At 38.4% G+C, this 27,360-nt stretch overlaps 1 protein-coding gene across 2 annotated transcripts in view; it reads left to right on the top strand.

Annotated features, from left to right (window-relative positions):
- Positions 1–27,360, top strand: part of LOC106869125 (uncharacterized) — a 173,058-nt gene that overhangs the window by 129,596 nt on the left and 16,102 nt on the right. For both annotated transcript variants that reach the window (XM_052966608.2, XM_052966610.2), the window contains exons 4-16: positions 1,728–2,056; positions 4,658–5,201; positions 9,308–10,615; positions 11,502–11,558; positions 12,894–13,755; positions 14,587–14,692; positions 15,384–15,574; positions 16,998–17,089; positions 17,526–18,554; positions 20,766–20,927; positions 23,613–23,835; positions 25,525–25,684; positions 26,038–26,197. In XM_052966608.2, coding sequence (XP_052822568.2) covers positions 1,728–2,056; positions 4,658–5,201; positions 9,308–10,615; positions 11,502–11,558; positions 12,894–13,755; positions 14,587–14,692; positions 15,384–15,574; positions 16,998–17,089; positions 17,526–18,554; positions 20,766–20,927; positions 23,613–23,835; positions 25,525–25,684; positions 26,038–26,197 — 5,223 coding nt within the window. The remainder of the gene's footprint in view (positions 1–1,727; positions 2,057–4,657; positions 5,202–9,307; positions 10,616–11,501; positions 11,559–12,893; positions 13,756–14,586; positions 14,693–15,383; positions 15,575–16,997; positions 17,090–17,525; positions 18,555–20,765; positions 20,928–23,612; positions 23,836–25,524; positions 25,685–26,037; positions 26,198–27,360) is intronic.

Raw genomic sequence — 27,360 nt, 5'->3', positions numbered from 1 at the left:
GTGCATGTGCATGCGCATATATACATTGTGTGTGTGTGTGCATGCACGCTCACACATATGCATGTGTATATACACCTGTCTTGACATCAGGTGAGGGTTGGTGACAGGAAGGACACCCAACTGTAGAAAACCTGCCTCAACAAACTCCATCTTACCCAGGCAAGCATGGAAAAGTGTACATTAAATAATGAGGATGTATGTCAGGTAGTTGCTGTTGATAGTGAGGCTCATGTTACTTGAAATGACTGACCCAGGGATTGAAGGATTAACATTCTTGGAACTCACTAACATTTACACTCATCAGTAAATGATCTGTTAACACCTCGTCTATCTTCTTTTGCAATGACACTCACTTCTTCCGGTTGCCCCAGACTCTCCCACTTTTTCTCTCTCTGCTCTTCCACTTTTCTAAATGTACACCTCTCTATCCATCGCATATACATATCTAATCTTATATGTTATGTATTATTTTCAGTAAGTACATTAGTAGTGTGCAAAGTTCCAAATTAAACCAGTGATATATAAAATTGTTCTCTCCTAACCCAGTGGTTAGGGCAGCAGACTTGCGGTCATAAGATCGCGGTTTTGATTCCCAGACCGGGTGTTGCGAGTGTTTATTGAGCGAAAACACCTAAAGTTCCACGAGGCTCCGGCAGGGGATGGTGGCGAACCCTGCTGTACTCTTTCACCACAGCTTTCCCTCATTCTTTTTTCCTGTTTCTGTTGTGCCTGTATTTCAAAGGGCCAGCCTTGTCACACTCTGTGTCACGCTGAATCTCCCCGAGAACTACATTAAGGGTACACGTGTCTGTGGAGTGCTCAGCCACTTGCACGTTAATTTCACGAGCAGGCTGTTCCGCTGATCGGATCAACTGGAACCCTCGTCGTCGTAACTGACGGAGTACCTTGAATCTGGGTCTTTGTAGGATTACCAAAAGGTCTATGTTATGTTTCAAAGTATAATATCAAAGAAAAGCTGCTAAAGCTTTGATTATAATGTTTCTCTTTATACAGTCCAGACAGTGACAGTAATTGTGTGTCTCAATGTTCAAACCATTTACTTTAAGAGATACTGACATTGATGTTTCTTAATACATGGCAAAACAGATTGAGTTAATGTGGAGAGTTTGTTAGAGAGGACTGCTCCACACTATTTTCATGAATGCTTACTACTGCTATTCTAGGTCCTTTCTCTTATGGCAATGGCATTATGTCTGGCAGTATTTGGTTTTCAAGAAGCTAAGCTATGCACTTCTCATTTGGATAGATTAAAATTCAATCTTTATTTTAATGTAATCAAGTCCATGATATCACACTCCCATTCAACCGTAAAAATATATTATCTGGATTGTTAGAGAATATAATGGATTTATTTAGATAGTCTGGGGGAAAAAAAAAAAAAAAAAACCCACCTGTAAAAGAACAACAAAAAGCCTGAAATGAAAGCAAAATGTAGTTATTTAAACTATAGGATATATGAGGTGACTCATTATATTAATAATATATTGCTTTCAATTTTAATGACACGTGTGAATATTTGAATTTGATTACTTAAAATAGAGGCCTTATTGTATGGTGAACATTTAAATTACATTTTGTTGGTAACCCAAGATGCCAATAATAAGCATATTGTAAGCAACCATAGTTACCAATAGCATGCTAATATTGGTTTACTTTCCTATTCAATCTCATTTAGATTTACTAACAATTAATCTTTCTCTTTGTAGGATGATTTCAGGGGTCTGGCTTCTGTTGCTGTTACTGATCATGCATATGCTATCCCAGCTAATCGAGAACCAAGGGATCCATCATATCCTTTAATGAGCAGTAAAAGTGTTCAAACTCCATTTGAACAGTCTGACTACGAGCAGTTATGTCTCACCAGTCAGGAGGAGGAAGATACTTCCACGAACCTCTCTGATGTTGCTGCTGTTCACTCAAGTCCTGTGAAAGAGAATGATATTGATGATGATGATACAAATAACAAACCAAAGAGACTTCAACCTCAGCAGCAACAGAAAAAGAGCAGTCCTGTTGTTACTCCAACAAACATTCGGTAAATTTCCATATGTTGAACTTTCGGCTTGTAATGTCCTCTTTATTTTTCCATTTGAACCTGATATACTTGCAAACTTGGACATTTGTGGCAGTCTTTCCAAAAATAGTTTTAAAACATTTTGATACCTTTCCTTTTGCTCATCACTCAACTGTGAAATTGCACTAGAATTTATTTGATATTGTATAGTTAGGCTAACTTCAGTAGATTATGTGCCTTTATAAGAGCATAACACAACAGATGCCATATAATTGAACTTATAACCACGTATGATTAGTATTATTGTTTATCTTCATTAAACCATTTCCTGGATGCCCAATAAATAAATGAAAACTTCAGATATGATGAGGTGGAATCATTATCATATTGTTTTGTAGCTAGGATTATTGTGTGTACTGTTCTAAATCAAAATCTGTGGGACTGTAGGCAGATACTGTTGTCTTGGCACCCAAAGTGTAAAAGGTAATAATCTAAGTAGAGCAAGATTGTTGCCTGAAAAAAAAAAAAAAAAAAGTGTTATAACTTGTACATTTAATTCCCTGTAATATCTGCCATTATATCTGTTGAGGGAATATAAGTCTTTCAAGAAGTCAAGTGTGTGGGCTTTGATGTAGTCAAGAAATTTACTTTGCAATCATATCTTGCCAAGTTTGGTCCCATTAAATAGCAACTAAAGTGTCTTCTACTGTAGTCTTGGGCTGATCTGATCCTTGTGAATGAAATAGGGTAGGTGGAAACTGTGTGGAAGCCTGTCTGATAGAGTGTACTTATTCTTGAATTGTAGACTTAATCTATCACCCAGTTCAACTCCACACTTTGGTTCTTGGGTGTCTCTATTGGAATCCAGTCGGTTGCAAGCGTTCACACTAGATGTCTAGTCTAAGAATAGATCAATAGCTTGATGCCTAGCTTTTGACTGCAGATATCCTTAGGTCATTGTTTCTTCCATCTTTTATATCACAATTCTCAGAAATCCTGTACATTTCCTCCTCCGACTATGCCGCATAAAAGCAAAATAGATTGGGACCACTTCACTTATATCCTTATATCTTGGTGGGAAAGTAACTCTGAATATCATAACTTGTCTGTCCTCAGCTTGATTATAATTTCACTTAATATCATCATCATCGTTTAACGTCCGCTTTCCATGCTAGCATGGGTTGGACGATTTGACTGAGGACTGGTGAAACCGGATGGCAACACCAGGCTCCAGTCTGATTTGGCAGAGTTTCTACAGCTGGATGCCCTTCCTAACGCCAACCACTCAGAGAGTGTAGTGGGTGCTTTTACGTGTCACCCGCACGAAAACGGCCACGCTCGAAATGGTGTCTTTTATGTGCCACCCGCACAAGCCAGTCCAGGGGCACTGGCAACGATCTCGCTCGAAAATCCTACAGGAGCCAGTCAGGCGGTACTGGCAACGGCCACGCTCAAAATGGTGCATCTCATGTGCCACCCGCACAAGAACCAGTCCAGGGGCACTGGCAACGATCTTACTTGGCTTGCCGGGTCTTCTCACGCACAGCCCATTTCCAAAGGTCTCGGTCCGTAGTCATCGCCTCTAAATTGAAATAATAGCCATGAACAACAAAGCTGTGCCTCGCTTTTATTTTCTTTGAAAAATCTCTAGATTTATGTTTATGTAAGAAACCTAGGGATGTAAACTTGGCAGCTGAAATTTTTAAAAATGGAAAAACTGAAAGATATCAAATTTGAATTCTAAGTTTTCGTTTAATTTGGAACAAGTTTGATTAAAAGAAGTTTTTCAGTTTTATGTTTTAGTCCCTGTCATCTCATGGATTTAGTTTTTTTTAGTTGTGTAAAGTGTCATAGGGGATGGTAGGATACCAATGGATACTGTGCTTTTTTTTTCTGTTATCTAATGCAGGGTTTCTCATGAAAAAATTCTGGTATTCTGCGAGATAACAAGATTTTTAATAAAATTTAATAAATATAAATTGTACAAAAAAAAAGTTTTTCACTATTTTCAAAATAATAAATCGTAACTTGTGTTGTGTCTGGGGAGAGTCAAGACTATTGATAAGGTTGCAAGACGCAACGAAAATTTTAGGAGAATAAAAAGAAAAATAAGTGGAAATTTTACCGGTGAGTGTTAAATTTTAAGGCACAATAAGAAAATGACTCTCACCAGACACAACAGAATATGCTTCAACACACGAAATCACATAAAAAAACCTTGCAAACCAAATCCAAAAACGAAAAAAATCGTAACTTGATTTTTATACAAATAAATTCTCTCTCTAAAATAATTTTTGCTTCCTTTAATGTGTTAGTTATTAAAACAAGGGTGGCAAAGGTTTGATTTCCAATATAGGTATGTGTTCCATGGTTTTTGGAGAATTGTATAAGGGTTTTGTGTTTTTTTTTTTTATATTTCTTTTTTTATATAAGGGTTCTGCAAAAGGTTCGTGAATTCAGCTCCACCTTGAGTACATGTACATGAATAAGTTGACAATTAACAGACCACAACATTTGTTATGTAACCCAATGATGAAATGAAGTTAAACTTTATTTTGTCCCATTGGTGTTAATGTTTGTTATATCATATGTATTTATATTTATTATTACTTCACTTTTCAGGCGTTCAACTAGAATAAGTGAAGCTGAACAGAGAGAGATGGCTGAGAAAATCCGTCAGGAGAATCGTCAAAAAGAAAAAGAAGCCCAGGAAGCCATGAAGAAGCAATCAGAGGAAGTTTCACAGGTAGAACAGCAACAGTCGGAAGTTGCTGAAGTTTTGGGAGATGCAGAAGCTAGCAGTGTTGTTGTTACAAAGCCAGATGCTGTAATGAGCTTAGTGCAGCCTCTCATTACCTCTACTCCAGTTAAGAGTGACCAGCTAAATACTACTCTAGATACAACAACAACAACAACAACATCAACGTCAAATACAACATCACAACCAACTGCTGCTACTGATATAACTACTAGCACCACCTCTATTATTACTACTACAACTACTATTGCAACTATAACTGACCCTACTGCTGCTACTAGAGGGCGAAGCAGAACTCCAAGAAATAAAGCCAAAATCTTAAATAAGGACACACCAGTTGGTGTTGGTCGAGTGACTGTTGCTAAGGGGGGTTCTGCTAAAGGAAAAACGACAGCAGTTGCTGGAAGAGTAAGTGTTCCAGAACCCTTCTTACCACTACTATAGTTTTTTTATTTAAATTTCCACTTTCTACATATACTTGGGTGTCCTTTTTTTAAAATAAACTTGGCCTTTTGTTTTTTCTCCTTTACGTTTGCATGTAATAATTTCCTTTGTATGATTTAAGTAATAGTTATAGCTAGATAAAGGGCATGAGGCTTCCCACTGATAATAGAAGTTTTTCCCCTCGTTATTAGATTCCATTCTGTTCCAGACAAACTCACTCTAAATTCTCAATGACACAATCTACTTCTTTGAGAATAGTTTCTATATTTCTTTTGAATTACCACTTGAAAGAAAATATTTAGTTTTCTTTCACAATCTGTATGTACTATAGGGTCATCATTCTGAGATGGTTCAAGACTTCTTAGGGCTTGTGCTTTATTGCTATATATACCTTAGGTCTTCATTTTAAAATAGATACACTAAACTGATCAGTGTTTTTTTCTTTGTCCAATAAGTAAAAGAAATTGTATGATAGTTTTATTAGTTTCATTACTTGAGCCAACTCAGCATTTATGCCTACCTTTTGTTCTTACTTTTGACCAGTCAGTTGTATCATAACATTTATAATTACTGTTCTTTCTCCTATTCAGAATTTTTCCTAAGTTAAATTAACTCAGACCATGATAATGATACGTCCAATCTGTTTACACCCTACTGTTCTGTATTAATCTGTTGGTAGTTTATTCATATTCATCCCGTTGGTTGCTTTACTTTCTATCTTACTCTTGTTCTTAACCATAAAACTGTGCTCAGTTTTCTTTTTTTAGCTGGAACATCATGATAGATTATTTAGATAAAATAATGTATACAGTGCTCAGGAGTGGAGGTGCAATGGCCCAATGGTTAGGGCAGCGGACTCGTGGTCATAGGATCACGGTTTCGATTCCCAGACAGGGCGTTGTGAGTGTTTATTGAGTGAAAACACCTAAAGCTCCACGAGGCTCCGGCAGGGGATGGTGGCGAACCCTGCTGTACTCTTTCACAACTTTCTCTCACTCTTACTTCCTGTTTCTGTTGTGCCTGTAATTCAAAGGGTCAGCCTTGTCACACTCTGTGTCATGCTGAATATCCCCGAGAACTACGTTAAGGGTACACGTGTCTGTGGAGTGACCAGTCACTTGCACATTAATTTCACGAGCTGGCTGTTCCGTTGATCGGATCGACTGGAACCTTCGTCGTCGTCGTAAGCGACGGAGTGCTAACAACAACAAAAACAACAGTACTCAGGTGCACTACAACTCACCAGAAAGCTAGCCAAAGTGCATAAACAGGACAAAGAATGACGCATGGAAAATAGTTAATATTTCTCTGTAAATCAGTTTATTGTCATCAATGTTTGATTGTGTTTGCAATGTATTATTATTTGATACAAATCAATAGTTGCTGTCAAAGCTATGATTATCTCTGACAACAACAGAAGATGCAGTGTCATAGAACATCCTGTTCACATTGCTTTGAACTTTTTTAAAATTTCAACTGCATCCTTATTTCTTGATATTAGTTTTAGGGACAATTAGAAATGATCTTAGGAAAAAGAACATTTCATAGAAATCTCTATATTTTAACCTGTTTAAACAAATTAACTGATACTTAATATATGTTAGTATCTAGGATGTGAGGGAAAAAAAAAAGCCTTTCACTTGTAAAATGTTTTATCATCGTTTAACGTCCGCTTTCCATGCTAGCATGGGTTGGACGATTTGACTGAGGACTGGTGAAACCGGATGGCAACACCAGGCTCCAGTCTGATTTGGCAGAGTTTCTACAGCTGGATGCCCTTCCTAACGCCAACCACTCAGAGAGTGTAGTGGGTGCTTTTACGTGTCACCCGCACGAAAACGGCCATGCTCGAAATGGTGTCTTTTATGTGCCACCCGCACAAGCCAGTCCAGGGGCACTGGCAACGATCTCGCTCGAAAATCCTACAGGAGCCAGTCAGGCGGTACTGGCAACGGCCACGCTCAAAATGGAGCATCTCATGTGCCACCTGCACAAGAACCAGTCCAGGGGCACTGGCAACGATCTTACTTGGCTTGCCGGGTCTTCTCACGCACAGCACATTTCCAAAGGTCTCCGGTCAGTAGTCATCGCCTCGGTGAGGCCCAATGTACGAAGGTCTTGCCTCACCACTTCAGCCCAGGTCTTCCTGGGCCTACCTCTTCCACGGGTTCCCTCAACTGTTAGGGTGTGGCACTTTTTCACGCAGCTATCCTCCTCCATTCTCACCACATGTCCATACCAGCGCAATCGTCTCTCTTGCACGCCACAACTGATGCTTCTAATGTTCAGCTTTTCTCTCAAGATACTTACACTCTGACGGGTATTCACATTGACATTACACATCCAACGGAGCATACTGGCTTCATTCCTTGTGAGCTTACGTATGTCCTCAGCAGTTACAGCCCATGTTTCATTGCCATGTAGCATGGTTGTTCGTACGCATGCGTCATACAGTCTGCCTTTTACTCTGAGTGAGAGTCCCTTTGTCGCCAGCAGGGGTAAGAGCTCTCTAAACTTTGCCCAGGCTATTCTTATTCTAGCAGCTACACTTTCAGCGCACCCACCCCCACTACTAACTTGGTCGCCCAGATAGCGGAAGCTATCGACTACCTCTAGTTTTTCACCCTGGAATGAGATAGAAGTTGTTTCCTGTTTGTTTGCAGTCTTTATTGCACCTGAACATCTGCCACAAACAAAAACTAACTTGCTAGTTAACCTGCCTTTGATGTTGCTGCACCTCTTATGTGTCCATAGCTTGCACCGGGTACATCTTATAGAGTTACTACCTACTCCTTTTCTACATACTGAGCAGGGCCATCTACCTGAAGGGTTTTGTGTTTTATCTACCTTCCTACTTATTAGGATTTTGGTTTTAGCTAGGTTGACTCTAAGGCCCTTCAATTCTAGACCTTGCTTCCACACCTGAAACTTCTCCTCTAGTTCTGATAGTGACTCCGCAATTAGGGCAAGGTCATCAGCATAGAGGAGCTCCCAGGGGCAACCTGTCTTGAACTCCTCTGTGATTGCCTGGAGGACTATGGTAAATAAGAGGGAGCTGAGGACGGAACCTTGGTGGACCCCTACCTCTACCCGGAATTCATTGCTGTACTCATTTCCAACCCTCACCTTACTGGCAGCATCTCTGTACATGGCTCGCACAGCTCTCACTAACCATTCTTCTATCCCAAGTTTCCTCATTGACCACCAGATAAGGGATCGGGGACCCTGTCAAAGGCTTTCTCCATGTCAACGAAAGCCAGGTACAGAGCTTTATCCTTAGCTAGGTATTTCTCCTGCAACTGCCTCACTAGAAATAAGGCATCAGTAGTGCTTTTACCTGGCACGAACCCAAACTGCATCTCATCTAAATTGATTCGCTCCCTAATTAGTTGGGCTATGACCCTCTCTGTAACTTTCATAACCTGATCTAACAGCTTCATGCCTCTAATTATTTGTATCTAAAGCGTCACCTTTACCTTTGTAGCAGTTGACTATGATGCTGCTACACCAGTCATTGGGTATGACTCCTTCGTGTATCACCTGGTTCGTAATACGGGTGACTAGGCTATAGCCAACACTGCCAGATATTTTGAGCATCTCTGCAGTGATTCCTGATGGGCCGGGGGCTTTCCCGGTCTTCATACTCTTAATTGCTTTATCTACCCTGGTACTATCAACTCGGATAGCTGGTCCCTCTATTGGGTCGACATACGGCAGGCTCTCTTTCTCCCATTCATTCTCTTTATTAAGCAATCTATCGTAGTGGCATCTCCAGACCTCTTTCTTTGCATCCTCATTTAATGCAAGCGTACCATCATCCATGCGAACATGTTTCTCTCCTACAACATCACTATTCTCTCTCCTACACTGTCTTGCAACACGAAATACCTCGAGTCTTTGGTCCTCACGGCGCAGAACATTGGCAAATCTTTCCTTATCTGCTTCCCCTCTGGCTAAATAAACCTGTCGCCTAGCCTCCCTTCTGGCACATTGGTACAATTTATTGAAATTCCTATTAATTTGTTGTGTAACTTATTAATATATATATAACTTGTTTTAATTATTTTCAGGGCCATGCACGTGGCAAGGCAGTTGGGAGTAGTACTTCACGAAAGAAAAAAGGAGATTCTACCAGAGTTGACAGTGAGAGTAATGGAGAAGTAATAGATGATTCTGTTACAGACTTGGCTTCAGATTCTGAAAAAGACATGTCTGTTGTATCTAAAGCAGAAAGCACTTCAAACTCTGAACAAGCTAACAAATCTGTGTGTGAAACAGCAAGTCGGCCTGTGCGCAAACGCATGAAAAAAATTATCAGAGACATTCCACTCCAGAAAGAAGTCTCAAAAAAGTCTGGGAAAGCTAGTGTGACAGGCAAGAACAATACTGGTAAAATTGGTGTGAAAGGCAAGACTAATACTGGTAAAAATAGTGTGAAAGGCAAGAAAAATATTGGTAAGAAAACAGTTTCCACACCAACAAATCAAAGTGTTAATATTGCAGAAAGTAGTGAGTCGAGTGATGATACAAGTCTTAATCTCTCTAGTATTGTCTCAGCTTCAGCTGATTTGTTACCCGTTTCTGGTCAAATCAGTGAGAATAGTATGTTGCTATCGCAGACAAATTCATCAGCAGATGGTTCTCTTCAGTCTCCTGCAAGTAGTGCTTTGTGCAATTTACTACAGCCTCCTGACAAAGATGGGGCACAGACTGTTTCTGATTTAGCTGATAGTTCTCCTCTGGCAAAGCTTCAAAAAGGCATGTCTCCCATTTCTAAAACAGGAAGCAGTGTTGACAAGTTAGAGCCAACTGCAAGTGAAAAGTCCACTGTGCCTAAGACTCCACGAGGTAGTCGACGTCCTGCTATAAGTCTGACAAAATCCCAGAAAAAGAAAGAAGTACAAAAGGCTAATGACAGCGAAATTAGTTTGAAAGATCTGTCTGTTTCTCAGCAAGAGGAAACAGGAAAAGAAGATGACAAAAAAGATGGTGAGACAGCAAAGGAGAATATTGACGACAGCAAAGATGCTAATGTTAGTGGTAAAGAGCCAACTGAGGAGAGCAATAAAGGCATTCCATTGATGAAAAGCGGGCGGCCTAAGAGACAAGCAAGGATACGTAAAGAAGAACGAGAGAAAGCAGCAAAGGCTAGTGAACTGGAGGAGAGAGAGAAGAAAAAGCTGAAACGGAAGAGAAAACTACCTGTTAAAGATGTCAACAGTAGTGTGGAAGTAGACAAAACAACTGAAAATGAAGAAGAAGAAGAAGAAGAAGAAGAAGAAGAAGAGGAAGAAGAAGAAGAAGAGGAAGAAGAAGAAGATGAAGAAGAAGTGCCTCTATTTCGGTTGAAAAAGATGCAGAACTCTGCTGAAGTCAAGGTAAGCTTTACACCAAGGATTTTGTAATTCATTAGTTTTTAAAACAGGCTAATTTCATCTCTTTATAATTACTAAATTACTCTCTTTTGGTTTTACCATTTTACAGAATCCTTTTATTTATTTATTTATTCAATGTTATTAATAATGCTACTTACAATTTTTGTAACAAGAAGATAGTGGGGGTAGATGCTGAAGAACCAGATTATGTTTTAGAGTATTTGGCTGTCTCATACCTCTGAATTCAGTTTCTGTTGGGACTGTGTTTGCCTTTCATTATGTTAGGATCAGTAAAATAAACATCAGTAATATGCTGGATTGACTCATTGACTGCCTTATACAAGGGTAGGCTGAAAAGTTCCTGGCTTTGGGTAAAAGAAAATACAGGAGCAGTTAATTATGATTTTATTCAACATATTCCTCTCTCAGATTTGCACACTTGTTCCAGCAGCCCTTTAGTTTTTCTAAGCCCTGTAAAAGAGCTCAGAAGATTGGGCTTTCAACCAGGCCTTTAACGATACCCTTAAAGTCAGGAACTTTTCAACACCCCCTCATATACTCGTATGTAAGTTGCAGTTGTAGATATGTTTCACTTATTTGTTTTATGTAATATTTTCACTTTAGCCTTTACACCAAATGTTGCTTTTTGTAAATGCTGTTTCTAACTTCACTTGCCATTGCATTTAAATGAAATAAGCTCAATCATTGCTAATACGGGCTAATGAGATCCCACAACTTCAAATATACCAATGTGTTCCTATAAATAAACAGAAACTATTACTATAGTTGATAATATTGATTTTAAGAGATTTCTTCTATTTGTCTGAGTTGTTTCTCTGATAACTTACCTATACAATTTCTTATTCCATATTATCTACACATATTTCAGGCTGCCAGTTCAGAAGTGCCTGTAACGCCTGTCAAAAAGCTAACAAAGAAAGAGAAGGTAGTGTTTATAATTCACTTTTGGGGCAATATGGTGTTTGCATGAAAACACACATTGAAATAAACTTGTAGCAAGATGTCCAGTTTAGTAATGTCCACTATATACAAGCTGTTTTCCTAAAAACTTAGCGCCAGCACACAAGGAAATTATTGAGAGATTAGAGTACCTCACAAGCATCCCTGTACCATTCCCAACCTTTTATCAATCTTTACAGATGTTGCCTACCTCCCTCTCCCACTTCCCCTATCTCTTCCCCTATACACTCATGCAAACCCCTCACACTCCTCACCCATTATTGTTCCTGCTCCCTGAGGTATCACCAGGACACCATCATTGTCTTTCTCCTTGGGGATACCTCTAATTCATTCTCTTTTCTCTTAGATGTGAGTAGCTGTGTAGCTCCTCAATAACAAGAACCTTCTCTGCCCTAACCTTTTTATACTTTGACTCCCATTTAATATGCAAAGGCAGCACCTTCCCTGAATTTATTCGCTTGCCAGCTACACGGTGGCCTCACTAGTGCCAAGGCAGAGTTTATTGCAATATCTGCAGATGACCATCCAGGAACCAAAGGATGTGCATCCCATAATCTAGAAGCTTTCTTGATTTGTAAATCTTAGCCATGCCTTCTGGTCCATTGCCATGAGGATCTCTACTAAGTTTGCAACTAAGATGGCTCTATAAGTAGCACACTTACAAATAAAACAGCCACCTTTTATTTCTACACCTTACCTACACAACAGTATCTCTCCTGATCTCTACATCTTAAATCCATTTGTCCTGTCATTGTATACATACAGCTATGGAATGTCAAAAATTTTTCCAACCACTCTAACCCAATAAGACAACCAGTCCTGATAGTTTTCCTTCCGTTAATCAAATAATGTGCTCAAGAGCTAGAGCCAAATTCCAATCTCCCCCCACCCCCACTCCCCATGATGGTATGATAATCTAGTCAGTCCCAAAACGCAGCTACTATATCTTCCCTACAACACATAATCCCGAAACTTGCCACAAATACTTCACTTCACAATCTCTCATGATAACAACCCATTCTAGAACATTGTTAAAGTTGTACCACACATATTAGGGCCCTGCTTCATAGTCAGAAAACATGTTGTTCAGTTACTAAGCCCTACAAAGCACAAGTGTGACCCATTTAAAAGTCCTGTACCTTGGTTATTGCAGCAGATTGTCTCATCCCTTGAAATCTGCTTTGAGAATTACTGGTTTAAACAGTTTTTAGTATTTATTTAGGGTGTTGAAATATTAAATATCCCAGTATCTGTTTTTGATATATAATTTTGCTGATCTTTTCTGTTGCTTTCTTTACAGAAGGCAGCTGCTTTACAAGCAAAAGCTGAACAAGAAGAACTGGCTCGCCTTGAAGAGGAAAAAGCAAGACTTGCTGCTGAAGAGAAAGCTCGAGCTGAGCAAAAGGCTCGAGCAGAAAAAGAGGCCAAAAAGAGAAGGAAACAGCGCAAGTCTGAAGAATCTCTTGACAAAACAATGATAGATTTATTTAAGCCTGATGGAGTGATTGTCCATGAGTCTTCAACACAAGCAAAGAAAGAAAATGAAACTGACATTCAAGCTGATGCTATCTCTCAGACTTTACCTGAGAAATCTTCTGTCACCACTGCTACACCTTCTAGTCTTCAAAGCAGTAATTCTGCTACAAAAACTGTTAGCTTTTCTTCTAGTGAACTACAATCTAAAGTTTCAACTACTGGGAATAAAACTGCCATTGCACCTAGCAAACCAGTCCAGTCATCTCCCAGCCACCACAAACCATCTGTTGTAAGCTATTCTGTGAATTCCAGTCAAACTGATAGTGAGAAGATGTCTTCTGATAACGGCAAGGACATTCCATCTTCAATAGATGATAAAACAGCAACTTCTTCCAGTATAGATTCAGTTACTTCAATGACTGTAGATGTAGCTGATAAGTTTGTCTCTGTTAATTTTGATCATACTGAAGAACCAGTCAGAGCTGAAACCTCTTTAGATGAACCAGCACCCGAAAAGCAAATAAGATCTAAAGCTGATTCAGTGCAGTCAGCTTCTAACGAAACTCAATCAGCCACTTCAGTGAAAATGGAAGCTGAGACTACCATGTCAAATGATGCCTTTACTGAAGATATCGATAATAAATCCTTAGCAGTGTCTATTGGCTGCCAAGCAGATGAAGATAGTGGTAAGTAATGGTTAATAAAATTGAGTTTGTACTTTTTTTTCATAGCCTTCATTATCTATTTATACTTAGCCACTACTGGACCTGGGAGTGATTCTGAGCTGTGGAAGTTTCCCTTCAGAAGAGTGCATTACAAGAAGCAGTTTCTGCTTTAGAGTTCATGCACACAGACTATATACGAAACCTAATTTATTCGGTACATCTATTCCTATAGACCAAGCATTTTCATTCATCACAAATGAAAGGATTTGTCTTCCTCCAACTAATGTACTCCTAGATTTATATTCATTGAAGTGTTGCTCCATAGACACCCTCTAGAAGGGATCATACAATTCACTAATTATTAATACACTAATCTGTCTCTTCTGCTGTTGTTACTAGTAGCAGCAGCAGAAGAGATGAGTGTACTAGTTTACTACTAGTAAACTACCTACAACTTGATACATATACTTACCTCCTTTCATCATCTCCTTAGCAATTTGTATCAAATGCTTTCCTCAATCCTTTCTTTTCTGAATTCTAATTCTCCCTGGAACTCACTCGATCATGCTTTTCTTAAAAACATTAAATCTAGACGTTCGAATTGAACAGCAGTATTATTGTTTCGCCAGGCTGGGAAGGTCTGCAATAGCTATAGGCTGTGCCCCTCTAACCATTAAACAAATATTTGGAAAGAAAAAAGAAAATTAAAATAAAAATTTTTTTTTTCAGTTTGTTTATCAGTGGTGCATAAATTATTTTACAGCTCATCTACTTGCACATTCATCTCACCCACATTTATCTTGCATAATACACAAATATATGCTAAGACGTTATTTTACTTTTGCATTTTAGAATATGAATATGTTAGCTGCACTGAGGAGATGGAAGATGACCGACATCTGCAACCGCGACTTCAAGGAAAAACCTGCACCATATGTAACATGGTGCAAGACAATCAGTAAGTTGGTTTCATTGTACTACAAGGCATAAATCATCATCGTATAGCAATTCAAATACAATTCCTCTTATCACTCCTATCATTTATTAATCTTTTAGCGTTCAGATTACTCTGTCTAATGCAATGCTTATTTATTCTTGTTGCTTTGAATTAATCATGCATTGTCTCATAGCTTGATATAATGACTTCTTCTTTCTAGAATGACATTGTTGGGTAGTGTGAGAGGCCAAATCTGACTAGTTTGAACATAAAACAAATAGAATATTTGGGCCTGATCTGGTCAATTTAAATGCTAATGGGTCAAGAGGGTGTTAGATAACCAAAATGATAGATTGTTATATTGTGTGGTTTTGACCTTGGCATAGTCTTGTGACCTTGATCAAAGTACTTGGCTTTCAAATTACCCAATCCACTTGGTTATAAATTGATACAGCGGGAGATACAGCACATCACTGTAAGAAGTTATGGTAGTGTATAACTAGCACACGTTTCTTCAGATTGCAATCCTGTGCTCCAATGCTTCCATGGGGTTACTTGGAGAGAGATGAATTCCATTATTTGACTTGCAACAATTCACAATAAATGTCTGGTTGTGATCCCTGTAATTTAATGGATTATGGAACTCACTTCACATTTAGTAAGCATTTTGGTAATAGCTGCAGTTTATTAATGTTTTCTTTGTCTCTTTCAGATATCTTGTAGACTGTGATATATGCAGAAAGAGCTTCCATGGCCACTGTGCTGAACTCACTTTGGAAGATATGCAAAGGATTTTACAAGATGGAGAGAAATTTGTCTGTGATAACTGTCCTTTGGAAGGAACCACTCTACCTGTAACAACAGAACCAGCAAAAGAAGAGTCTACAACATCAGAAGCTGCAGGTTGGCTTCGTTATATATAAATACATATATAGTTATATTGCATTGATTGTCATTCCTCTCTTCCTACTGATAGTTTGAAGGGATGTTTAGTAGAATTGGTCAACTATCTATGTAGAGCATAGTAAATTTTGTTAAATGTTCAACCAGAGGCTGGTTGAATGCTTATGCAACACCAAATTAACTGTGATGTTATGAAGATACATATAGAGGAGTGGATTGTGTAGATTTGTGAGGATGCAATTAGTATTGACTGTAATCGAGTGTTCACAGTTGGCATTAGCTGTTAATTTCATCAGATTCTGTTGAAACTGGCTGCAGGCTGGAGGAGAGAGCTTGTACTGGCTGTAGGTTGGAGGAGAAAGAGCTGGTACTGGCCATAGGCTTGAGGAGCCAGCTGGAACTGGTTGTAATTTACAGAGGGCACAGATGAAACTGGGAGTAAATTTGTGTGGGCACCACCCAAATTGGTTGTAGGTTTAATAGAGAGAGAGAAAAGAAATGGAGAGAGAAAAATGTGTGAAGATTAATAGATTAATATGAGCATTCCAAGGACTGGAAATTTTTTAAGGTTGCTACAAAGACATGGTACAAGTAAGTTTAAGTTTAATGTGCATCCTACCCCCTGTTTTATTACATAATCAAAAACATATTTGAACTAATATTAACCGAAAAGCCAGTGTATGAAAAAAAAAATCTCTTCATTTGGTATTTGAATGTATCTTGTGTAACTCCTAGACCTGCCAATATTTGAAAGAAATTGTATTACTATGTTACTATGTCTTTCTATTTCTATGGTATTTTGGTTTTAAAATAAGTTATGGGTAGACCATATATCCAAATAACTTGCTTAATGAACAAAATTTAAAAACAAAAATTAATTTTGCTACATAATTTTAGACATACTAGTTTCTCTAGTTTTAGAGATACCAATGGGAAAGCTCAACCAAGTAAACTGGACAAAAAGAGAAGCACCTGATTTTTAGTCAAATGAATTCATCTCACTACCTAGTTTTCTTTTTAAGCCTGTCTCTTTTGCTGAACTGCTAAGTTACAAGGATATAAACACACCAACACTGGCTGTTAAGCAGTAATGGGGGATAAACACACACACATGTATGCATGCATGCATGCATGTGCACACACACACACACACACACACACACACACACACAGTTGGCTTCTTTTAGTTTCTGTCTACCAAATCCACTTACAAGGATTTGGTCGATCTGGGGCTATAGTTGAAAAATACCTGCCCAAGATGCCATGCAGTGAGACCGAACCTGGAACCATGTGGTTGGGAAGCAAGCTTCTTACCACACAGCCATGTCTGGCTATTGTTATTTTTTCTTCATTTTCAGTCATGGAAAATACTTTTTTCTTATTAAATACTTATAACATCCTTATTGATTTTTCTTTCCTGTAGTTCCTGTTCAAGTTGATGCATCAACATCTGATAAATCTACAGCCGTTGTCAAATCAAGAGAAGACAGCAGTGAATCAACTAAGAAAACCAAAGTATGTTTGCAAACTGTTTTCCATTTTGTCTTTAAATTCAAAAATTGTTTCTTTTAAAATTTCTATCTAAGTTTAAATTTATTTTCAAAATACAAATCAAAAATATTAAGCACAATTATTCCTATACATTTCCAAATTTGGGAATTAGTCAGACTTGATCTCTGTGGGATTTAAATCCAAACTTAGAGGAAAGACACAAATACTATTACATATTTAATCCAAAGTTCTAGTGTCTCAGTTGTGTCCTCCATTCTTCATATGGTATATGACCTATACACTTGCTTTGTCTTTGTATGTTTCAGTTACAAAAGTTTCTGTATGAAATATAAATATACTTTTCATAGTTTAGCAAAACTACTGTAATGAATAATCATGTGAACTAACATTAGTATTTCTTTTTTGTCTTGATTTATTTCTACTATTTTCTTTTTAACAGAATAAAAAATCTGTGTCAGGTGAATCCAATGTTTCTAAAGCAGCTTCAAAGGAGTCTGTGAACAACAGTGATGTAACCACAACACCCAAAAAGATGCTAACGTCGAGTGCCAAGAAAGAAAAATTAACTGCTGCTAGTAATGAAGCTACACATAAAAAGGAAGCATTGACACATATCGCCACTCCTGTGACCACTTCAAAACCCACTTCTGTGTCCTCTACAAAATCTGCACCTGTGTCCACTGCAAAGACTACTCCCACGTCCACAACAAAATCCACTCCTGTACCCACTGCAAAGACCACTCCTGTGCCCACTGCAAAGACCACTCCTGTGCCCACTACAAAAACTCCTGCTGTGCCCACTGCTAAGATAACCCTGGTGTCCACTACAAAGCCCACTACAAAAACTACTCCTGTGTCCACTACAAAAACACCTGTGTCTTCTACAGTGACCACTCCTGTAGCCACCACAAAAGCCACTTCCATATCTACTACAGACACCACCCCCATATCCACTACAAACACCACCTCTGTGTCCACTACAAATACCACTCCTGTGTCCACTACAAACACTACTCCTGTCTCTATATCAAAGAAGGCTCCAAGTGAAAGCAAAACACCTCGTAAGAGTTCCAGAGATGGAGACCCTGAGAAAGAGAAGCAGAAGACTCCTGTTAGTAAAGATAATAAGAGGAAACTGTCTACAGAACACTATGAATCTAAAGAGGCTAAAGACCGCCAGAATTCAAAAGAACGTGCTGAGGTTGGTAGCAAGGAGCGGAGATATAAGGATAGGAAAGATTACAGCAGGGATAAGCTCAAACCTTCTTCGAAAGAGCGTGACAGGCGAGACAGCAAAGATTATGCAAATAATTCTCCGAGCACTAAGTCGTTTGGCAATCTGACCCCTCGCAAACCTGAAGTGTCTTCTGCTCAAGTATCGTCCAGCACTAGTACTGAAAATGAGAAGAAAACATCTCCAACATCAGACTCTTCAAAGAAGAAAAAACTTCTTCATTTCAAAGACATGGTAATTATCCCTTTGTGTTTATGGTTAGTTTTTGTGCGAGTTTTTGCCCTTCCTTCTTTCATGGCATCTATTTACAGTTACAGTCAATGTTGACAAGATACAAGCTATTAACTCTTTGTCAGTTTAGATGGTAACATATCACCTCAGCTAATTTGAATGATTTCAACATAGTTATTGCTTAACATTTTTCTTGTTTATGTTGTTTGGACACTTTTTTCTTCTGTCTAGACAACTTGCTTGCTTGTCTATTATTTGATAATGAGTACTGCTCTTAATGTGTATACTTTCTGATTATTAAAGAAGGATTTGCAGCTTTGAAAACACACTTTTCTCCAGCAAAGTGACTGTATAGTAAGAGGTTTGTTTTGCAATCACATGGTTCTGAGTTCAGTCCCACTGCATGGAATCTGGGGCAAATGTCTTTTACTATAGCCCTGGCCTGACGAAAGTTTTGTGAGTAGATTTGGTTGATAGAAACTGAGTGAAAGCCCATTAAGTGTGTATTTGTGTGCGTGTGTGTGTGTGTGTGTGTATGCATATATACACATGTGCGCACATGTGTGCGTATGCATATATATATATATGTGTGTGTGTCAGTCACCCACCACCACTTGACAACTGTTGTCTACATCCCCGTAAATGCAGTTTGGCATAAGGTACTGATAAAATAAGTACCAGACTTTGTAAAATAAGTACTGTGGGTTGATTACCACCCTTCAGGGTGGTACCCCAATATGGCCACAGTCCAATGACTGATACAAGTATAATATAAAAGATAAACAAACCAGATTTTCCTCTGCATGCCTAAAGTCTGACTTGAGAAGCTTACAGGCTCATGAGATTTTCAAGATATTTTTTGCTGAAAATGAAAGGATGCTAACAACCCCCACCCTCCCCGATCACTTGAGAGTTGTCTTGATAGAAAACATAAGACAATGCTGGTGACAGGATTAGAACTGCTAACTACTTAGCTGGTTGGATATTTGATATCTTACTGAGTTAGACATAAATATTTTTGAATTAATAGGATTGAATAATGCAGTAATTTTAAGAACCCAAATGTGTTTCTTCGTAAATAACCTCAGTTATTATTATGTCAGTTTCAAAAGTATGGTGAAGCATGAAACTTTGAATGTTGGGCATCACAAAGGTAATGACAAGCGACTGAAATCTTTGGCAATATGCTGTGCTTGAGAAGACCCGACAAGCCAAGTGTGATCGTAGCCATGGCTGAGGTCAGTGTTGCATAACTGGCCAATTTAAAAGCACCTTTCCGTCGTTGGACAATATGCTATGGTCGTGAAGACCTGTTGAACCAAGTGAAATCGTAGTTGTGGCCAATGCCAGTGCTGCCTGACTGGCATGTAAAAAGCACCATTCAAGCATGGCCAATGCTAGTGCCGACTGACTGGCTTCTGTGCTGGTGGCACGTAAAAAGCACCATTTGAGTGTGGCCGATACCAGTACTGCCTGACTAGCACCTGTGCCAGTGGTGCGTAAAAAGCACCATTTGAGTGTGACCAATGCCAGTGCCACCTGACTGGCATGTAAAATGTACCATTCGAGGAGATTGATGCTAGTACTACCTGACTGGCTGCCAGTAGCATGTAAAAAGCACCCACTATACTCATGGAGTGGTTGGTGTTAGGAAGGGTATCCAGCTGTAGAAACCTTCCAAATCAGATTGGTGCCTGGTGCAACCTCTCAGCTTGCCAACCCTCTGTCAAACTGTCCAACTCATGCCAGCATGGAAAGCGGACCTTAAACAACAATGACGACGATGATGATGATGATAAATTCCACTATACAGCACCTTAAGTAAGTGCCTTGTCTTGTTCTATGGTCTCAGGTTGACCAGTGCCTTGTGAATGAATTTGGTAAACATAAACTGTAGGGAGCCTCTTGTGTGTGTGTGTGTGTGTGTGTGTGTGTGATCATTATTATAAGCATGAATGTGGACACCATAGTTTTGCTTGAGCAAAATGGTGATGTCTTAATATTTTTTGTTGACATTATGGTTGGTTCTTTGTTTTGAAGACATTCATAAAACAGGCGACATTTGATGACAGGGAGAGCATCCAACTGTAAAGATCCTTCCTCAGATACCTCCATGTTTAATTCATGCTAGCATAAAGAAACTGACATTGAATGGACGAATGCACTCAGCTTGTTATTTTCTTGATTATTCCATTATCTTTTGTGTTGTTTCAGGATCTAAAGAAACGGACATTTCAACAGTGTATTGGTGCTGGTTGTAAAAGAGATGCTCGGACAGGATCTGTCTATTGCAGTGATGAATGCATTGTAAGACATGCTCAGGAATCATTGGCATTGTTGAAGAATGAACGACACTTTCAACAAACTGGCCAGAAAGTGAGTCTTGTCTAAGTTTTATTCTTCTCATATGTGAAATGGTAGTTTAGCCTTGAGCATCCTAAATTAGCCAGTTTGGATTCACACGCAGAAACACACTTTCCCTCTCTCACGCACACACATGTACCCACTCTCTCTCTCTTACACACACATATGCATAAACACATACACATGTATCCCCTTAACCCTTTAGCATTCAGGTTACTTTGTCAAATGTAATACTTAATTATTCACATTGTTTTGAATTAATCATACATCATCTTGTAGCTTCAAGATTTTGATGATGTGATTATTTATTAGGAGGCCAAATCTAGATGGTTTGAACATAAAACAAAATAGAATATTTGGGCTGGATATGGCTGGTTTAAATGCTAAAGGGTTAATGGGTTGCTGGGCTGTCAGTGAGCACCTTCCTTTGGGTTGAAGCCACATCAGTAAGCTTGCTGAGGCACATCTATCTAATTTCTTGCTCAGCCTTCCTGCATTTATACCACAGGAAAACCCCTCATATACTATGAGCTTAAGTTTTCTACATTAGAAATGTATTTTTAAGGGCGTTTTTTTTTGTATTGTAGAAATAATACATTTCTAAATCTCTCAGAGAGGTTTATGCAGTAGTGATATGATAAAGTAGTTGTCTGCTGTCAACTTAATGTGACAGTCCCATGAAGGGAATAATACTACTGCTATTTAGCAGTAAGGACACAGGAAATGTGTCAAGGCTGACAGGAAGCGGTGTTGCTTCCTAAGGCTAAATAGCAGTAGTATTATTCCCTTCATGGGACTGTCACATTAAGATGACAGCATACAATTACTTTATCGTATCACTACTGCATAAATCTCTCTGAGAGATTTAGAAATGTATTATTTCTATTTTTGAAATCAGTGAATGTATTTCACTAGAATTATTATATGTTTACAAGAGCTTGACAAGCATCTTCGTCTAGCAGGTCATGCTACTCCAGACTGACGACGAGCAAAGACTCAGAAACTAGTCCCTGGATGCAGGCTTAGCTGGGTCGAGGTGCTTGTCTCCCCCTTGTAAACATAAGGACACAGGAAATGTGTCAAGGCCTACAGGAAACGATGTTGCTTCCTAGGGCTAAATAGCAGTAGTATTATTCCCTTCATGGGACTGTCACATTAAGTCGACAGCATACAACTACTTTTTTGTATTGATTATGTTAAAATTCAATTTCTTACTATTAATGATGGCTATTATGTCACTGGGTTGACTTAACAGTTTTTATTAAAGCTGAGATGTGTCTAGTCATGAATGGTTGGGATACCATTGCCAAATATATTTTAGTGTAGTATGTTTTAGGTTAAATCAGTTAACCTCCTTTGATACAAATATTTCTCCAGTCTATTTGCAACCATGAGAAGAAATGATTGAAATGACAAAGGAAGCACCTTAACCAAAAGTGTGTTGTACATTTTGTTTTCTGAACGGTTTCTCTCTTGTCTTTGTGGCCAAGTATTTTGAATTCAAAACATTTAGAATTGGATACCTGTATGTGTGTGTGTGTGTGTGTATTTAAAGTATACAAATTTTTAATAATCATGTTTGAGTGTTTTAATTGAAAACTACTTGTTTATGATTAATATCTATCTTCAAATTTGGTCATGGTCTGCTATGAGATTGATTGACTTGTTAGACTCTTCTTTCAGTTTATATCTGCAACTAAACTAGGCTTTTGTTCAGAAATAATTATTGTTTTTAACTTTGGTACAAGGCCAGCAATTTTGAGAGAAGGGGAAATTGGTTACATCAGCTCTAGTGATCACTTGGGTACTTGTTTTATCAACCCCATAAGGATGAAAGACAAAGTCAGCCTCACCTACATTTGAACTTGATGTAAAACTGGAAGAAATGCTGCTAAGCATTTTGGCCAGCATGCTAACGGTTCTGCCAACTTGCTGCTATGATTAGTATCGTCATTGTAGCTGCTGCCCATAAGGGCCCATGATGATAACACACAAATAGGTGGGGTTTACATCAGTCAAAGGGAGACACTACAACAATAAGGATATAACAAAAGAATATCATCATCATCATCATCATCATCGTTTAACGTTCGCTTTCCATGCTAGCATGGGTTGGACGATTTGACTGAGGACTGGTGAAACCGGATGGCAACACCAGGCTCCAATCTAAATTTGGCAGAGTTTCTACAGCTGGATGCCCTTCCTAACGCCAACCACTCAGAGAGTGTAGTAGGTGCTTTTATGTGTCACCTGCACGAAGGCCAGTCAGGCGATACTGGCAACGGCCATGCTCGAAATGGTGTCTTTTATGTGCCACCCGCACAAGCCAGTCCAGGGGCACTGGCAACGATCTCGCTCGAAAATCCTACGGAAGCCAGTCAGGCGGTACTGGCAACGGCCACGCTCAAAATGGTGCATCTTATGTGCCACCTGCACAAGAGCCAGTCCAGGGGCACTGGCAACGATCTTACTTGGCTTGCCGGGTCTTCTCACGCACAGCACATTTCCAAAGGTCTCGGTCAGTAGTCATCGCCTCGGAAAATAGAATTTAGAAAATTATGTAAAATAATTAACTTGCTTATTAAAAAATCTTTCGCTCTCTTCTATCATTTGCCTTGTTTGTAATGTTAACATATTGAAGTATATCTCAGTATTTTGAAATATATTATTAACCTTTTGCTATTATTTGTTTTCCAGCCGAGTGAAAAATCCATAAACCCACAGCCGACTCCACAGCTGCTGCCATCTCTGAAGAAGGAAAGCAACAGCAAAGTGGTGGTGCTGGAGAGGAAGAGTGGTCGTATTTTAACTGGGCCAACAGCTCCCACGGAATCTGTGCTCAGAGAGTGGCTCACGGAACATCCTACATTTGAAGTGCTGCAACCATCGCAGGGTCTCCACAAGACACCTACCTTTTATGGTAATCTTCACTTAGTTTTTTTTATTGTGTATTGACAAGGTGTCCTATGTTTTAGTTGTTTGGGATGGTTGGCCCCTTTCATCTCATCAGTTATATCTTTTATAATGAGGGATAAAAAGAAATATAAAAACAGTCATGAGGATTAAAGCCAATTTAAACTAAAACTTGGTAATAATTCTTTGGCATTCTTATCCAGTAGTAACAATTCAGTCTTTGATAGAAGAGAGCACTATTCTAATGCAGGTACTATTGATAGGAGAGTTTTGTACATTATTTTAAGCAATCACTTCCAATCAGTGTTTAGTTTAGAAATAAATAAATAAATAAGAGGTATACAATATAAAAAAATTACTTCCAAAACTTACTTAGCATAAATTTGGAGTAAGGGGAATAACTCCTGGTAGCTTTATTTTGTCCATTGAAAACAAACCAAACAACAGGCTTTTGTTAAATGTAGAAATCTCTTGACCAAGGTGTGTTGTACAGTAACATTAAAAGCTGAATCTATTAGTTAAACACACACACACCAGTTGATTCTGTATAGGAGTATTTTGGCTTAATATTTACTAACATAATTATTCAAGCTTAGATTAGTGCTACAACATGGATTAGCATATCTTGGCTTATGCCCCTCAGCCAGGGCTACCAGATGAACAGAAAGACCAATTTTATGACACCCTCTTGCAGACTACCTCGTTGATGATTGACAGAGACCTCCTCTTTGTAGCTGGCAACTTCAATGGGCATGTTGGACAACATGTGGTGGGGCTTCGATAGTGTAGACGGTGGCTATGGATTTCATTCCCACAATGAGGAGGGAACCAAGCTGCTGGAGTTCTGTGATGCAAATGATCTTATGGTCTGTAATACTAACTTCAGGAAACCTACCAGTCACCTATTGACCTACTGGTCTGGTGACCACACTAGTCAAATTGACTACATCCTCACCAGGAAACGGGAAAAATGGCTTCCCAGGTGAAGAATGCACCCCACAACATAGGTTAGTAGTTAGTGATTTCAGGATCAGGGCTAAATGGATATCCAGAAGACAACCAGTATGGAAAAGAAGGGTCTGGAAGCTTAAGGATACTGTGAATGGACGGAGATTTAGAGGCATATTACTCGAAACTTTTGACAATGAAGAGGAGGATATAGCATCACATAATGTGGAAGACAACTGGAGGTTCCTATGAGACAACCTGTTGAGGGCTACTGACCAGATCTGTGGCTGGTGCAAAGTTCCCTCTTGACCTAAGGTAATGTGGTGGTGAAACAATGTAGTTGACAGGGCCATTAGGGAAAAGAAACAGGCATGGAAGTACATTCTGTGGAGTAGTTGGCATTAGGAAGGGCATTCAGCCATAAAAACCATGCCTGAACAGACAATGGAACCTGGTGTGGTCCTTGGCCTACCAGCTCTGGCCATACCATTCAACCCATGCCAGCATGGAAAATGGATGTTAAATGATGATGATCATATTATACCAGACTGTTTATTGTAAGCATTGGCTGATATGTTTGTTCATTCATTAATTCATTTTTATGTCCATTTTCCCATGCTAGCATGGGTTAGTTGAATACATTTTTGTATGATCTTCTTCAGTAATTCTATATTTTCAAATATGTTTAAATTGGTAGTATTGTTGGTGAGAATATTTATTTCTTGCATGTATTATGTCTTTCATTCAGGAAAAGATAAGGATAAACGACAGCCTCAACCTGAAAAGAAAAATTCTACAGAACCCAAGAAGAAAGAACCTGAGCTTAAACAAGGAAACCAAGTTCCCAAAGGTCCAGATGATGTACGACTTAATGTCAAAAAGTCTCTGCATGAAGCTTTGTCAAATAGGTAAACTATCATGTTAAAAAAGTTATTTCTGTGGCCTTTCTTTGATGGTTAGTGTATATATATATATATATATATATATATATATTGACTGGAAACTGTTTATTGATTTCACAAATTTCTCTTTGATTGTAGTTAAGTTTTTTGTTGTAATGAAAATGGATTATTTGTTTGAAATTTACTTTCATGGGTGTGGGCTTAGCTCTGTGGTTAAGAATTTCACTTTGTAATAACATGATTTTTAGGTTCAAATGGAGGTCAACACCTTATCAGTTGCTCAGCTCCAAATGGTATTAATCAAACCTTTATATAAACCTTTGTTTATAACCAGTAGTTAATGATATTATCTGTTGCAGGGCACGAGAGGCTAATGATATCAATCATCACAACAGCAGCATACGCAATTTGGTGATAAATATTGAGGAAGAGTTGCATCGATTGTATAATGATAGTGGTCAAAAATACAAGGCACGATACCGCAGTCTCATCTTCAACATTAAAGATAGCAACAATAAGGTATGTACATAGAAAATGACATGAAATAATAGCTTGTGAAACTGAATGTTAGATTTAAAACAGATTTATACAATGTACACAACATCATGTATTGCATTTTATTTATTATTGGAACAAGATATTATTAAATGTTGGAGTAGCAAAAATCACTGTTTACTGTCTTTTGTCTTTTCATTTGAGTGAGGTCAGTAAAATAAATACCACTAATAAGTTCAATTTAAACTATTAAGGGTATCCAGCCATAGAAAGCCATACCAAATCAGACTGGAGTCTGGTGCAGCCATCCAGCTTACCAGCACTCAAGATTTTAAGTAATCTCTGAAGAAAATTGCAAAACACATTGCTAAAACTGCCTTAACATAGAATATAAATATTTAGCTGTTGTTGAGTCTATTATATGGTGTCAAATAGAAATTTCAGTGGAGCACTATTCTCATATAGATAATCTGTTGCACTGTTTTGTACTTTGAAGTACATTTAGAAGAAAATCAGTCTATACTAATATGATTTGCTGTGATTGTGTTTTCTCTGCTGCTTATTGTTAATAGATTTTACTCTTCAGAATCCTCTTTCTGGCTACTCCACTTTCTTATTTGAACTCACCTATTGCAACTACCTCTCTTATTTCAAGCTACCCACATTAGGTTTCTGTTCCTAAATCCCTGACTCAGCCCTTAAATACAGTTTTCCTCAGTCTTCCAATTTGAGAGCAACTGTCCAGATCATGTAGTTAGTAATATTATGGCATGACCACATAACCATTGTTGTGTTTCATTTAAAAGAAAAATAATAATTTAAAGAAGTCATAATAATTCATGACTTTCTCAGCATTAACTGATTACTTTTGAGTTTCTTTATTTGATTAGTATTTCCATTGTGAGTTATCTACTTATTTTTTTCTGGTATATTATATTTCAAAACTGTCTGCTATATTCATCCATATTTCAAAGTGCTAGTGTAAAATTTGAGGGAGATTTGGTTATTTCTAGAAGGTTGATTGACAATTATAGAGGTTCCTTCAGTGGTTTGTCATATCAGTTGTTATCCATTAACTGTTCTCTATCTGGCTTCTTTCCTTTTAAGGATGTAAGTTCTACAAGTGTTATTTCTTTGATCTGTTGTTAGATAGTTCTTGTGTATATTTCCTTAATTATTTTTCATTG

Source organism: Octopus bimaculoides, chromosome 3, assembly GCF_046866305.1.
Source record: "Octopus bimaculoides isolate indiv1 chromosome 3, ASM4686630v1, whole genome shotgun sequence".
Lineage (NCBI taxonomy): Eukaryota > Metazoa > Mollusca > Cephalopoda > Octopoda > Octopodidae > Octopus > Octopus bimaculoides.
This window is presented reverse-complemented; position numbering and strand designations above follow the sequence as displayed.